Source organism: Hyperolius riggenbachi, chromosome 7 (genome assembly GCF_040937935.1).
Source record: "Hyperolius riggenbachi isolate aHypRig1 chromosome 7, aHypRig1.pri, whole genome shotgun sequence".
Lineage (NCBI taxonomy): Eukaryota > Metazoa > Chordata > Amphibia > Anura > Hyperoliidae > Hyperolius > Hyperolius riggenbachi.
Window position 1 is genome coordinate 131,308,518 of NC_090652.1, and position 16,559 is coordinate 131,325,076.

Here is a 16,559-nt window from a genome sequence, read left to right on the forward strand (position 1 = left end):
AAGTTGTCCCCAAAGCCAAACCTGGCAAGGACCGCTGACAGATAAGACCACTCCACGGAGTCAAAGGCCTTAGCCATATCCAAGGAGGCAAGAACTCTTTGACCCGCGTTCGTGTGTTTACTTTGTATGTTAGAGAATAACCGTCTGATGTTTATGGCAGTGTTTTTGCCTGGCATGAAGCCTGTTTGGTCATCATGTACCAGTGATAAAATAACTGAGTTTAGCCTTGTTGCTAAAATTTTGGCTAGTATTTTGACGTCGGTGGTAAGCAAAGAGATTGGGCGATAAGAGTCGCATAAGAGGGGGTCCTTGCCAGGTTTGGGGAGCACGATTATAAGAGCCTCGCGCATTGACTGCGGGAGTTCTTGCGTTTCGAAGCCAGCTCATCCGTATATTTTTTGTATATTTCAGTGGGTAGGCCATCTAAGCCGGGAGCCTTTTTGTTTGGGAAACTTGCAATGGCACAGTCTATTTCTTCAAGTGAGATGGGCAGTTCTAGTTGTAGGCGTTGAATGTCTGTCAGGCGGGGGAGAGATAGTTCAGAGAGGTAGATTTCTGAATCTGTTTGTGAGGCCTCTGTTTTACTAGTGTATAGATTGGAATAAAAAGAGTGGAATGTGGCATTAATTTCTTGGGGTTTCGTAACTACCTGCCCTTGTGGGTTTAATATTTTCGTTATGGCTGGGGGGGTGGTATATGGTTTTGCTAGGTGAGCTAGTAAGGTGCCCGCTCTCTCACCCTGCTCATACTGAAGTTGTTTGTTAAAAAATAGTCTGCTGAGGGTGATTTCATCATGAAACTCACTGTACTCATTTTGCGTTTTCTTCCAGATCTGTTCTGAATCTGTAGTTTGGTTATTTAGATAGTTTGTCTCGGCTATTTTAATCCTATCTGCAAGAGTTTTCTCCCTCAATTTAGTGTCCCCTTTGTGTTTGGCTACTGCTTGTATCAGGGCTCCACGGAAGTAGGCCTTGAAGGCATCCCAGACCAGTATCCTATTCTCCTCCTCTCTGTGATTGAAGAAAAACTCCTCAATACACCCAGGGAGCGTGTCATTGGATTTCATGAGCTCCAACCAAAAAGGGTTAAACTTCCAGAATTTAAAGGGGGGCCCAAGACCCCAGTGCATTGTTAATAATATTGGGGAGTGATCAGAGAGGAGCCTAGGGAGGAATGTAATGTCATCTATCCAGGAGAGAAGAGAGGTGGATATAAAAATGTAGTCTATACGAGACAATGTATTGTGTGTACTGGAGGCACACGTGAATGCCTGTGTGGTTGGGTATACATGCCTCCACGCGTCAATCAGTTGGAGATCTGACATCAGGTTTGAGAAGGTGGTGGGTTTGTTGGACTGTGGGGGGTGTCTGTCTAGAGATGGATTGCATACATTGTTGAAGTCACCTAGCCAGACTGCCGGAGTGTTGGGAAAGCGCATCATAAAGTTGATACCCTCTTTCAGTGGAGCAGAGGAGTATGGGGGCGGTATATAGTATGCAAGTATTAGGAGAGGGTGGCCTGCGATTTCACAGTGGGTGAATATATATCTTCCCATAGTGTCTGCAATTACCAGGAGGGGGTTGAATTGTACAGCTTTGTTCACTAATAGAGAGACTCCACGCGAATATTGTGAGTAGGGGGCGTGGTACATCCAACCTATCCAATTTCTACGGAGAGCCAACAGTTTAGTACCCGTCAGGTGTGTTTCTGTTAGTGCGACTATGTCAGGTTTGTACCCCTTTAGAAAGTTTAGTGCTGTGGAACGTTTCACTTTGTCATTTAAGCCTCTGACGTTCCAGCAGAGAAATTTAAGTTCAGCCGCCATGTATGCGGATAAAGTATAATTTATACAGGGGTTCTTTCATCCAAGTCGTCACCACCAGCAACACATGCATCGAGCGTTGCATTACATTTACATTAATAAAGCCTTTAACATGAACTAAATAACACCCAAATCCCAACCCACCCGGTTCTGCTGTAGAACTGTGCAGAACTTTAACCCTTAACAAAACCAACATTGTTGTAGTGAACAGATGTTTACACGAAAGTGCAGTTTACATCCGTACGGGGGAACCAGAGATATAACGGGTATCTATTACCAGCGGATGTTGCTGATATAGCTTTTATACGTGAGGAGAGCTTAAAGATTTAGTTGTACGCTCAGACATATTGTGTGTGAGTGCATGGAAAGCACTAAAAAGGAGCTGAGTGAGTCTCCAGGGCGGCGCCCGATCCCAGTGTGCCCCCGGGCAGCTAGACACGATCCAACCCATATAGGTGTTAATTGGTTATTTTGAGGCCTAGAGTACATGGTACTATCAGGTGGATAATAGTGTATATACATGCGGCCTGATAGTGGCAGGGTTGCAAATCTATAGATCATGCCCAGCTGTCCAGGGAGCACACCGCCAGGTCGGGGTACCAGGTGCCAGTGTCAGCGATCGTCCCCTGTGGAAGGAAGAAGTGTTAATCAAAGCAGGTATACATGTACAGGGTATATGGCCTGCTTAAACCTGGAGCAGTAGAGAGATTTTGTAGGCCATGTGGCTGGGTGTAGCCTTAAAGGCCTGCGCACGGAGAAGACACATTACAGTTAGTGTTCCATAGGAGCAAATTGAATCCAGGCTTGCTGAGTTGGGTAGACTGAGTGGGATAGTAGCTTGCAGTGTCTATTCCACAGGCTGTTGTAGGATAACAGGGAAAGTTCTTGCACACGGAGGAAGAGAAAAAAGTAAAAGGGAAAAAAAAGGGGGGTTTGTGCCAGTAGGTTTGGATCGGGGACGGAAAAAGATTGCAGCGATTTGTCTCGCATAAGTGTATAATACTGTGGTGTGGGAAAGGGACATGGCACAATAGAGTACTTGCTGTGTATCAGAACTTTAGTTTGCAGGTAGGGGGGTAGCCTACGTAGGGCTAGTACAGTGCTACAAGTTCGCACCTGTATTTAGGGGTCAGATAGTACAGTACCTGTAACGTGGTGTATCCGTGTGGTTACGGAAAGTGCAACACATCAGGAGTCGTCGCGGCTTGGGGAGTTGCGTCTGCTGGAGGAAGAGGGGTTTTCATCCAGCCATTTAGAGGCCTCTGCAGGGGTGTTGAAGAACTGGGTACGACCGTTAGAGGTGATTCGCAGTTTCGCAGGGTAGATCATGGCGTATTCAACTGCTGCGTCGCGAAGACGTTTCTTAACCCCTATGAAATGGGCCCTCTGTTTCTGGATCTCAAGCGAGTAGTCCGGGTAGAAGGAGAGGCGTGTACCTTGAAAGGTGATATCGCCTTTGGCCCGGGCGGCTTGCAGCAAAGCGTCACGGTCCCGGTAGTTGAGGAATTTTAGAATAAAGGTGCGGGGTGAGGCCCCCGGAGGGGGTGATTTGGCTGAGATGCGGTGCGCACGTTCCACCACGAAAACGGTGGAGAAGGTTTCGCGCCCAAATATGTCTGAGAGAAGGCCTTCGATGAATTCCACCGGGCGATTGCCCTCCGCCTTTTCCGGGAGGCCCACAATACGGATGTTTGACCGCCGATTGCGGTTTTCAAGGTCATCTTGGCGCTCCTTTATGGTTTTTATGTCCGCTTTAACGGTGGCGATGGCCGGCTGCAAGGGCCTAGTGTCGTCCTCTAGTGTGCTAATGCGTGTCTCAGTCGCAGTGACCCTGGAGCGGAGGTTTTGCATATCTTGCCGGAGTAGGGAGACATCGGTTTTGACCTCCTCTATCTTTGAGGTTATGAGGGTTAGGCTGCCCTGACAGCTAGTGATGGCCTCCATGATCTGGGCTAGAGTGGGAGTCTGTACCTCTTCCTCCTGTGTTTCAGCGCCATTTTGCTCCTGCGCGTCCATGCGAAACTTCTGTAGTTTTGCCACAGCCTCCGATTGTCTTTTGGTCATGCTGCGGGTTTCAGCCACTGCCAAAAGAGACCACCAGCCTGGGGTATAGTTTGGAGTAGTTATGTGGTTGTATAAGTGCTTTTTGTCGGATAATGCTTATGTCTGAGCGGGAGCTCCTCCAACACACGTCCTCACTCCATGCGTCTCCGGCCACGCCTTTTTAGCTGCATTTTTAGCTAAGCTCCACCCATCAAAGAAAAGAAAACCGGGCTTTTTTCCCTGATGCTGTGCAGAGCATGATGGGATTTCCTATGTTGTTATTCACGTTGCCTAGCAACTGGAAGAGGTGATCAGGACACAGGACAGTTGGAACTGTGTCTCATGCTCCCTGTCACCTCCTTTCAACCAAAAAGATGACTGCCCTCATGAAATCAAACATTTGCCTGATCTTTTAAAACAGTAGGGGTAAGAGATTTTATTACCTATCTATTTTAATTAACATAACTAATGTAACTTAATGACAGTATGTTTGTTTAGGCTGGAGTTCCTCTTTAACTGACAAAACAGCACTCTTTGAGCTGTCGAAGCTCCTCCTCTTATTCCAGCACCCACAAATAGCCAGCGAAGAGCTAAATGGGGGTACCAGGCAATAAGGATAAGCAAGGTAAATGTATAAGTTTTGCAGGAGCTGTTAACAATTATTAATAGTATTATAAGTTAATCATTTGCTTCTATAATGCACAGCAATTCCCAGCAGCCAATGAGAAGAGATCCCACCACAGGCAGATGGGGGGGAGGGTTACTCTATCTTGTGAGTCCTGTGTTTTAGGAGCTGTAGACTGGCAAGGAGAGAAATGTATGCTTCAGATGGAGATATCTGGGAGTAAGGTGTAATTTACCATTTTTAGTCCTGCTGTGATAAATAGAGCGTATTGTGTGCAGAACTGCTATTTGTAGGTTTTATTGTGTGTTGAAGTGGATAGGCAGACTTACACAAGCTTGTAAAATGGCTATTGTCAGGCCAACTACTCAGAAAACTGTCAGCTATAGGATTTATTCAGAGTAGATTTACATGCAGTAGAACTGTGTTCTAAAACTTAGGCAAAGCTATGCCAATCAAGGATTATATCAATCCTCACAATTGTCCCAATGTGGGAAGGACTGTGCAGAATTTGCATAGCCTTCCCATAGTCCCAACGCAGCTTCTGTCGTGGCATGTACAGTTGTACACTGCACACTTCAGTGGAGAGCTAGTCCTGCCCCCTATTTGTGCATTTGTGCTGGACTCTGCTGAGAGGAGGAAAACTATAGAAAACAGGTTGGCTGCTAGCGAGTGACGGGGAGAGTGTTGCTGTTTTTGTTCACACAACGTGTGTGTGTGTGTGTGTGTGTGTGTGTGTGTGTGTGCGTGCGTGCGTGCGTGCGTGCGTGCGTGCGTGCGTGTGCGCGTATGTTTAATGTTTGAGGGTGTGCTCTGGGGGCTTGCCTTGCCGGTTCTGGCACCTTTGGTCGCTTAATACTGGGGGGACATCTATCTAGCTATCTAATCTAGGCTATACCTCTGGCTATCTAATGTTGGCAGCATTCCTGGCTACCTAATACTGGAGGACACCTCTAGTCACCTAATACTTTGGGACACCGCTGGCTACTTAATACTGGGGAGCATTTCTAGTCACCTAATACTGAGGGGAGCCACTGGCTAGTAGTGTCGCTTGCAAATTTTTGCTAGTGATTTGTTGCAATTAAAATCCTATTTTCAATTCAAGTAAATTTTCCCGAAAAATAGCTTGTAATTTCACATTTATGCGTGTTTCGCAAAAAGTACCAAATAGATATTTTTACCGCAAAAAAACAACATTCTTATAGCGAAAAGTGCGAAAATGTGGAAAACTATATTTTACAGCAACTACTTTTCTACAAAAATTATATATTTTACTGTGAAAATTTGCCAAAAATAACAGGACTTATTTTTGTGAACATTTTCGCACAAAAATCAAAATCAACATTATTTTTGAGAAAATGCATGTGAAAAGAATATTGGCATTTTTGTTCATTACTGCTGGCTGCTGGCTGCTGGGTGGCTGGCTATTACCTATTACTGGGGGGGGGGGGGGCACATCTAACTCTCTTATCCTTTAAAATTGCACCTGTTTAGCCACATTTGACTCACACTGTTCCTCCTGGAGTGTCCCTCTTTCTCATTTTCAAATGATGGGAAGTATGATTATATCAACAGAAAGTCCAAAACATTGTGGGGTAGAGGGATTGCCCCTGGGTGCGATCTGGCCACCTTTATGATGCTCAGCTGCTCCCTAATAAACGCCACTAAAAGAGAATACACAAAAAGGAAGGGACGCTCAGAGATGTTGTTCCAGGTGACTTATATACTCAACAGACAGGTCTCACCTGTTTAACAAGCGTCTCATGGTTGGAACTAACCTAAATGCAGGTGATTGACTTGAAGAAGCGGAGGTAGTCCTCCGTGAAACGCATTGTCACTTTTTAATACATTTCTTTTATATTACTATTTACACCATTTCATTTCCGCCCCGATCGTCGGTTTCCCGACCTCTATATATCATACTGAGGGCTGCGCTCTATTGGCTGTGGTAGAGCGGGCGTCCTGGTTGCTGTGACTTCCAGCACCAAGAGGATCCTGGGTAACCTGACATCATCCCTGGCCAGCGATCGTAGAGAGCCCGGTCCCCGGCTGTAAGTGGGACGCAAGTCTACCGATGGTAAGTATGCTGTGCTGAGCCGCATGTTAAACAGGTGAGACCTGTCCGTTGAGTATATAAGTCACCTGGAACAACACCTCTGTGCACCCCTTCCTCTTTGTGTATATCAACACAAGTCACACTTAAATATGAACCACACATGAACTACCTATGCATTCTGCAGCTAGATGTTTTGATTGTTCTATGTGTTGAACTAACTATGCATCTATGGACCCCACTATTGTTGGTTTTTGTACTCTGTACTGTGCTATGGAAGTTGTTGGCTCTATATGAAAAATAAAAGATATATATACCGTATATAATATTAATAATGTAGTGCACGGATTATCATTTGGGGTTCATGGGTTGCTTGAATTTGTCTCATTCTATGAGTTTTAAGCAAGTTTTGAGTTATGCAAAAATGCCTTATGCCTATATAAATAGCACACACATTTTTTTAGTTAAATAAAAGCAATATGGAATGTTTTGAAAGCACTTATACACAATCAGGCTACAGCAAAACATATCCTGTTTGCATACATTCAATGAATGTGCACTGTACACATACCCATATGTAGAGATGGCCTGAACCTCCGATTTTCGGTTTGCGAACCTCCCGCGAAAGTTCAGTTCGCATGAATTTTCGCGAACAGCAATAGACTTCAATGGGGAGGCGAACTTTGAAAAATAGAAAAAATTATGCTGGCCACAAAAGTGATGGAAAAGATGTTTCAATGGGTCTAACACCTGGAGGGGGCATGGCGGAGTGAGATACACGCCAAAAGTCCCTGGGAAAAATCAGGATTGGACGCAAAGCAGCGTTTTAAGGGCAGAAATCGCATTGAATGCTAAATTGCAGGCTTAAAGTGCTTTAAAAGATCTTGCATGTGTATACATCAATCTGGAAGTGTAATTAGAGTACTGCTTCACACTGACACACCAAACTCACTGTGCAACGCACCGCAAACAGCTGTTTGTGTAGTGACGGCCATGCTGGACTAGTGCGCACCATGGCCAGAGTGCAGGCAATAGCGGTTTTCAAGCCCATATGGTAGTTAGGCATACGTAGGTGTCCCCGTAGTTAGCTAGGCATAGGTAGGTGTTCCCGTATAGGTAGGTATGTGCCCCAGTAGTTAGCTAAGCATAGGTAGGTGTTCCTGTATAGGTAGGTAGGTGCCCCAGTAGTTAGCTAGGTATGTAGGTGTTCCCGTATAGGTAGGTGGGTGTCCCAATAGTTAGCTAGGCATAGGTAGGTGTTCCCGTATAGGTAGGTGGGTGCCCCAGTAGTTAGCTAGGCATAGGTAGGTGTCCCAGTATAGATAGTTAGACAGGGCCTGGCACAGTATAGCGATTACCACTTAGGAGAAAACTCAGGGGGAAAAGATACATGCATATGGGCCCATGTGCATTCATATACAGAAAATGCACATTTTTCACAGCAGCACAATGTAGTTAACAGCAAAAATGTGCATGGTATCTACAAATAAGCAGCAAGTTGTCATTTTTTAAAATGCAAACAGAAAAATGCTGAGAAACGCCAATAGGATAACATAACTATGTGGACACCACAAAAATGCTTGCAAATTGTGCAAATGGGACCTCTGCCTTAAGGATCATTTCACTGTTCTACTATTTTGTCTGTTTCTTACATTTTTAGTTCTAAGAAAAGTAAATAAAAGTATTTGAAGCAAAAGAATGTAGTGAGCTGAGCTCTTCCTTTGGCAGTAATCACATTTATCAATGCAAATTCCACTTACAATTTTCCAAGTTTTCCAACTCTGCATTTTGCATTTTTTTTTTATTTTGACCTTTGCTTCCTTTCATCTGCAATTTTGCATTTTTTGTGCACTTTTTTGTGATTTTTCGAAATAATATGTTTTTGTGCATACCAATGAAGTTAATTTACATGAGCGTGTATCTGATTAACTTCAAAATCACATGTAATTTTTGTGTAACAGATTTTTCTGTGTTATCAAAGACTTACGTTACATGTGAATCATACCTTGCACATGGAAAAAAACATTACTAGCGTGCCATCTAAAACCACAAAAACAGCAAAATACAAAATAAAATCAAAACAAAAACAAATGCGGTGCTATTGAAATACATAAGATGTGCAAATAATGCAAAATGCAAACCTACACAACACATTCAAATTTGAATAAGTGTGAATGGTCTCTTCATGTGTTTCATGTGATATTTATCATACCTGAAGTTACATAAGCTTATGTTTACAGCCTGGCAAATATCTCTAAATATCACTCTATGACCCTTATCCTGCAATGTGTTGGTCCATATGGTGCAGTTTTAAAAATCTCATATTCAGGAAGCTTCTTGGATATTTTTCACACATTGCTTACTTATCACATTCAATTTAGCATCTTAGGTAATTATTGTTTTTATTAGGAAATTACTTATTTATTTGCGTATAACTGCTGAACCAACTAATTTAGTGTAATTATCCACAACATGAAAAAAACATAATAAATATTAATTGTTACTTTAACTCAATAAAAAAGTGATTCATTTTTACAATAATTATGTATAAATGATTTAGTCAGTGTTTGCCCATTGTAAAATCTTTTAAATCCCTGATTTACATTCTGACATTTATTACATGGTGACATTTTTACTCTTGACAGGTGATGTAGCTGTTGCATGGTTTTTTGGCAGTTGGAAACAGCTGTAAACAGCTATTTCCCACAATGCAGCAAGGTTCACAGATCGGAAACTGCCAGGAGTACCACGGTACTCAAAACTTCTTGTGGGAGGGGTCACACCACATTATCAGTCATACAACGCGCCCTGATGGTCTGTTTGGAATAGATTTCTCATGTAAAAGGGGTATCAGCTACTGATTGGGATAATGTTCAATTCTTGGTTGGAGTTTCTCCTTAAGTTTTTATTTTATTATTATATTATTTTTTTTTAGAATTTTATAGATCCAGTTGCACACATTTCAAGAGCTAAATAGACATGAATGGAATTTGTTGGCACCCCTAGAAATGCCAGAGTCAATTGCAGGCATACAGCGTGAACAGAATTCTCTAAAAATAGTATTGTTACCCACAGTAAATATTGTTTTCTTCCTGGTTCATTAACTCAACTTCTTCCTGCTGCTACCGGAGTAACGCTTTGGCCACACTCTTATATTTAACATGAACATATTTTTAACTACCTACTCTATTGCTCAGAAAGACTGTTCTAGGAGGAACCTTCTGGGAATTTTCCTTCTAAAGACACAACCGCAACCGCTTGCTTTGTTCTATAGGGAAGGAGGGGGACGGGTAGATATTAGAGGTGCCCTACTCTGGGGACAACAATAGGGATCAGTTGTAAGTGTTTCAAATATTAATGTCATTGCCATTGACATGGGGGGACACCCATACTCACACTGCATTTTTAAACATCCAGTGTGTGAGGACAGCTTTAATCTACATAAGGGTATGGCAGTAGACTCCATGACGCTTGCAGAGGGTCCCCTACTTTCTCTTCAATCTTCAGGTTTCCATCCTGCGTTGCCCCTTACCTCCATTTCACTTAATTGCAGAGTAGCACAGGGATTGCAGTGCTCCATGCATATCTCCTCTGTTCACTGCAGCTGGCAATGTGCTGCAGCATTCTTCTAAACAGCTCCTGATGCATCACGTGACATACAGGAACACATGAGAGCTATTTGGAGGCATGCTGCAGCACATCGCTAGCACTTCATTTCCCTACTCTACTGTGAAATAACTGGGAGGCACAAATGCAACCTAATACTAACAGAGAAGGGGGAACCCAATGGTTTATAGTTACACCCCTAATTCTACTCAAACAAATGTGGCACTTTTTTGAAGACACATGGGGCTTTCTTTGCAATATTCTGTTCAATATATAAATAAGTCAAATAACAAATAAACAGCTATGGTTTTTTTATCTTTTAAAGCAAAAACTTGTAAAACATATTTTATACTATTTTAGCCATAACATTTTCTAAGTATCCTGTTTTAAGCCATAACTAATTTGGTTCTACTATATGTACTCTAAAAAAGATACCAAAAACATGCAGTTTATTTTTTAAGGGGCATAATACAGGGGCCAGAATAAGTACACTCCATTTTGTCTTTCAGAGCTCTCAGATGGCACTACTGGATTTCTGCCTGCATACCACTTTTCCTGACACTGTGTGGTACCAGAATAGTAGAATTCCCTCCGCAATGACTCCATTTATAAAACTAGACCCCCCAAGGTATTCATTGGTGAGTGTGCTAAAAATATAGGTGAACAATTATTTTTGTTTAGTTTCATTAAATATTGGCCAACAGATTAAAAATGTAATTTTTTTCTTCAAATGTATGACTTTGGCCACATATTTTTTTACACACATCATATCCAAATTCATAAATTTCCTTAAACTATACTTTGGTTACTCCTCCTTGCATGGCAGTGCTGCAAATGTGTAGTTCTTTTGTTCTTTGGGTATATAATTGGGCAATCAAGTTTTTTTTTCCTCAGAAACAATGTCACTTTTCAAACCAACCGTTTTATTTTCTATAACAGAGTAAATTAGCTTAAATAGATTGCTTGGTTGTGTACTGGTAATGTGGTACTCAACTGAAGTAAACAGAGCTGTGGATCACCAATTTAACCACTTCCCAAATGAGGGGTTTTACCCCTTGACCACCAGAGCAATTTTCACCTTTCAGCACTCCTTCCATTCATTCGTCTATAACATTATCATTACTTATCACAATGAAATGAACTATATCTTTTTTTTTTCGCCACCAATTAGGCTTTCTTTAGGTGGGACATTATGCCAAGAATTATTTTATTCTAAATGTGTTTTAATGGGAAAATAGGAAAAAATGTGGGAAAAAAGTTATTATTTTTCTGTTTTCGGCCTTTATAGTTTTTAAATAATGCATGCTACTGTAATTAAAACCCATGAAATGTATTTGCCCATTTGTCCCGGTTATAAAACCGTTTAAATGATGTCCCTATCACAAAGTTTGGCGCCAATATTTTAATTGGAAATAAAGGTGCATTTTTTTCAGTTTTGCGACCATCCCTAATTACAAGCCCATAGTTTATAAAGTAACAGTGTTATACCCTCTTGATATAACTATTTAAAAATTTCAGTCCCTAAGGTAACTATTTATGTATTTTTTTTATTGTAATTTTTTTTTAATTACAAAAAAAATAAATAAATTGGGGAGTGTGGGAGGTAAGGAGTTAATTTTTTGTGTAAAACTAATTTATTTGTATGTGAAAAATGCTTTAGGGTGTAGTTTTACTATTTGGCCGCAAGATGGCAACATTAACTTTTTGTTTAATGCGACCTTCCGGATGCTTCAGGAAGTACTAGGAGGCTGGGAAAGTTTTTTTTTCTTCACAATGATCGTGCTGCTTATCGGAGAAGCAGCGGATCATTGCGGGGCTTAGATCAACAAACGGGAATGGATTTTCCCGTTCATTGATCTCCGGGCGAGCGGCCGGCGGCGTGTTTACGATCGGGAGTGCGCGCTAGAGCGAGCGGGAGTGCAGGCAGTGGCGGGAGCGCGGAAAGTATGGATTTCTCCATCCCTGGTGGTGAAAGGATGGAAAAAGGGATGGAGAAATCCATACGCGTGGGGGTAAAGTGATTAAGTACATTGCAGCACTGGAAATACAAACACTGATTGTCAAGGGATCAAAATATGATTGTGCTTTTGTAAACATCTCACAGAATTATTTTGCCTGCACCTTTTTATAAGTTAGTCTATATGTCTTTCAAAGCTCAAAATGGAAGCACTGCAGAACCAGAAAGGTGACACCATTACAACCTGTGGCCAATAGTGATAAAGTTATAGATAAGTGTCAGTAAAGCACATGTAGCAAAATTAGTGTAAAGAAAATTAGACCATCTATAATAAAAAAAAACAGGTGCAAATATTAAGCAGTTGCTCAGAGCAGCCATTCAGAATCCGTGCTCTGGATACCTACTTCACTTTTGCACTACTTTTGCTCCAAGATTCACTGCACTGATTTTGATACATCTTCCCACTGTACCCCCACTTAGCTTTACAGTGCCCTCTCTATTTACCCCCTGCCCCAGCTTTGTAGAGCTTTTGAAAATTGTAGGGTTTTTGCAGTTATAGTGCTCCTCCTTTAGTGCTTTCTTTCCATCACAGTGCCCTTACTACATTCCTCCAACACTATAGTGTTATAGTGTTCCCTAATTAAAATGTCATGATAAATGCTGCAGGAAGGGGATTCAGGGGATAGTTGCCAGGGGCAGTTTGGAAATGTGGCTGGTCCCAGTGAGTCCTAAAGGGGGCAGAAATTTGGCAGCACCAGACAAAACATAAAGCCTCCATGGACCAGTAGGGATAGTTGACTTATAAAAATGAAAGGTCTGAAATTGGAATCTCTGGAATTGCCATTTTTACAGTGAGGTATTCCAAAGAGATGAATTAATAATCGCTTTGTTATAAAATGGTTAATCCACAAAACTTTTGTAAAACTTTTATATGTGCATGTAAGAGTGCACAGAAAGTGAACAACTTTGCATGTGCTAGGCTAGCTGCACGCTTATATTTTACCACAATCTTGTGCCCCAAAGTGACTGTAGCTATATATTTTTTTTTTTTTTACAAAATTGTCATGTTGTTAACCACAATACATAGTCATACATTTTTAAATTGGCCTTAGTTTTTCAAGTATCTGAATTGATTTATTTATATTTTAAAATAATATAATTATATCTGTCACAATTTAAATCATAAAGAACTATTAGGGTATTTCCTTTGGTGCATATCTTCAAATTGACATCTGAGAACAGAACAACTTTGTTTTAGCTTTTTGAGTATTGTGACTTTCATTTATTACTACAGAGAATGTAAAAAAAACCTCAAGTTATATTTTCATATTACTGTCCACGCATGGACACAAACATACTAGCCAGGCATTGCACCAGTCACCAAACCACCAGAACCCCATTTTTTAATAAGCATATGGTTGGTCCACACACTGTAACCGTGTTATTATTGGAGATGCGCATGTATTACTATGGAATTGTGAATGAGTGAGCATAGAGTCCTACTAATTCCAATGGGAAGGTTAGGAATGATTTTAGTCAAATGAAAGTGTAATAAGCTGGGATCTATTAAATACATTTTTTTTACTGAAAACAATTGTGATTTTTGTGTAAAATTGCGCAAATGAAATATTTGCCCCTGGATCCCACCCCCATATTTCCTTATACAGCCCTTTTCCACACTACATTTTACAAAAGTACAAAATTAATTGAATCCCATTAAAAATAAAAACAAATGTTCGAATACAGTAAAGGGCTTAGTGTCATCACAGAGCTACCCTTAATTTGAATATCCTACAAGAAAATGTTATGCCATTTGGTCCATCTGCCCTATCAACCATATCCACAGGTATCATTTGCAATCCTCTCTTAGACGTGAGTCCCACTTAAGTGACTATTAACAGTGATTCCAAAAAGCTCTACTCCAATTAAAGTTTAACAAGTGGAATCCAATAGAGTGCTTGCAATAAGGCCAAGGCTTGCAGCATTTTTGGAGCAATTATGCTCCAGTCCTTAAGATAAGAGCACTTCAAAATTGCTTTTGAATTGATTTTCAAAAGCAATTTTGCAGAGATTTTTGGGGTAATAGTGTATTTTTTAAATAACGTTTAATATACTTACCGGGTCTCCAAAAGTCCACCTTCTGGCTCATACCCCCACCCCTAGCACAAGAGGTCACATACTCTTCTCTTATTAGATATAGAAAAGCATCTATGACCTCTTGTGCTAGGGGGCGGAGTTATGTGCCGGAAGCTGGCAAAAATGAGGTCCTGTAAATATTTAAATATTTATTTCCAAAGGTTTAGAAACAAAAACAAAACTCAAATGGGAAGCGGTGTACAGTTTGTTATACAGGGCTTCCAATCATGGTGCAAATCCTGGGAACAATGCACAAAGTGCTTGTATGATTGAAAAGTGCAGCAGCGATTCCTTGTAGGTTCCAAGCCTTAAAGGGAAGGTCCGAGCACCATAAAAATAAAAAATCCCCTTACCTCGGGCTTCCTCCAGCCCCCTGCATCAGTCCCATGCCCTCGCTGCATCTCCGGTGGCTTCCGGTCCCCTTCAGTGCATATGCTGACCTCGCTAGGTCTGCATCCGGATCGGCTTCTCCAGCGCTCCAGCATGCGGCTCATGTAGTTGCACAGACGTGATCCGGACTGTACTGCACAGGCCCAGAACTACTGCGTCTGTGCAGTACAGTCCAGATGATGTCAAGGCATCTCTGAGAGCCGCTCGCACAGGTGCAGTGGGCATCTTGCGCTGGAGGGGACCCCGGGCCACCAGCGTTGAGCTGAGCTGCGGCGAGGGCACAGGACAGCTGGCAGGGGCTGGAGGAGTCCTCAGGTAAGTGGATTTTTTTTATTTTTAGCGTGCTTGGATGTGTCCTTTAAGTAGCAATAGTTTATTCATCTGAAACAACATCACACTTACTGTTACATCCAGTTAGCATATTGCATTATTCTGAGAATTAAGTGCCAGCTTCACTTTAAAAGTGACTTCTTTAAATGCCATTTTGTGAAAATGCTTAATACACAAATAAAAACAATTTTTCTACGTAGTGCCTACACAGGAATAGGAAAATGTTTGCCTAGAGTTGTGCCTAAAGTTTTTGGTACCCAGTACAAGCTAAATCCCATATTTTCATTGCTGCATAATTAAAGGAGAACATAAGAATGCAGAAATAAGTCATTGAGGTTCAGTTCTCTAAATTTATTCATATTGTGAAAAATGTAAATTTAAATAATGTGATCCAAAGAGTATAATGTATCCAAACTGCTGCTGCCCACCATCAGTGAAAACTAATGGTGTGCTCAGCTATTGCCATTACATTCCACTATATTTGGAATCGCTCAAGGTGACTGCCAGAGATGTACTTGCGGTGCTGAATGATGTGAAGATGCAGGGAAAGATTAAGAGAGATTAAAACTGGTTGCTGAAGTGACAGGGAGACTTCCAGTTTACAGCAACAGTGAATTTGCTCCCCAGACCAACTACAGCCTGTATAGTAGTAGCGAGATATGATTTAAGTCATGAAAACCTGTTGAATTTCACCACAATAAATTAAAAATATGTTCATGCTTCAAATGTTACATTTGTAATGATTTTAATGCAGTTTTTCTACGTAAAGATAAGAAAACATTATCCATTTTAATCCCAGATTTGTCATTAGATACAATGTAGAAAAAAAATAAAATCCAACAGAAATCCACCCCCTAACAACAAAAATAACCAATATTTACACCTAACCCTAACCATTCCATTTAACAGCAATAATATCCATTGTTTACGCCTAAACGTAACCAGTGCTTAATCCTAACCACCCCTTTTAATGGCAAAATAGTAATTTACACCTAGCCTATTCTCACATGAGTCATCCCACTACCGATACCTAAATATGATTGCTTTTTTAATTTTTCCACTGCACTGAAATTACAATAGCCAGACCACAAAAAACTATAGAGGTTAAAATACATTAAAAGAATAGCCACACCCAAATTAACTCTCATTATTTTGAAATGATTTGAACATCTTTTGTTAGGGGGCTCTTTCTTTTAGGCATCAGCTAGGCTTAGTTGCAAATATTGGGAACGATCAGAGTTAGGCATCAGTTAGGATTAGTTGTAAACATCAGTTATTTTTGGCATTAAGTGGGACTGGTGGGGTTAAAGGGGAACTTCGGCCTAAACAAACATACTGTCATCAAGTTACATTATTTATGTTAATTAGAATAGATAGGTAATATAATCTCTTACCCACCCTGTTTTAAAAGAACAGGCAAATGTTTGTGATTCATGGGGGCTGCCATCTTTGTCATGGGGGCAGCCATCTTTTTGGTTGAAAGGAGGTGACAAGGAGCAGGAGAGACAGTTCCAACTGTCCTGTGACCTGATTACCCCTCCCAGCTGCACACACTAGGCTTCAAATGTCAAATTCAAAATGTAAAAAAAAAAAAAAATTG

The 16,559-nt window shown here is 41.1% G+C and overlaps 1 protein-coding gene across 9 annotated transcripts in view; it reads left to right on the forward strand.

Moving 5' to 3' along the window:
* Positions 1–16,559, forward strand: part of RBFOX1 (RNA binding fox-1 homolog 1) — a 967,082-nt gene that overhangs the window by 536,190 nt on the left and 414,333 nt on the right. For 7 of the 9 annotated variants that reach the window (XM_068244641.1, XM_068244644.1, XM_068244642.1 and 4 more), the window contains one exon: positions 10,656–10,784. The exons of the other annotated variants lie outside the window; for them this stretch is intronic. In XM_068244641.1, the coding sequence (XP_068100742.1) occupies positions 10,656–10,784 (129 nt within the window). The remainder of the gene's footprint in view (positions 1–10,655; positions 10,785–16,559) is intronic. 9 annotated transcript variants of the gene reach the window in all.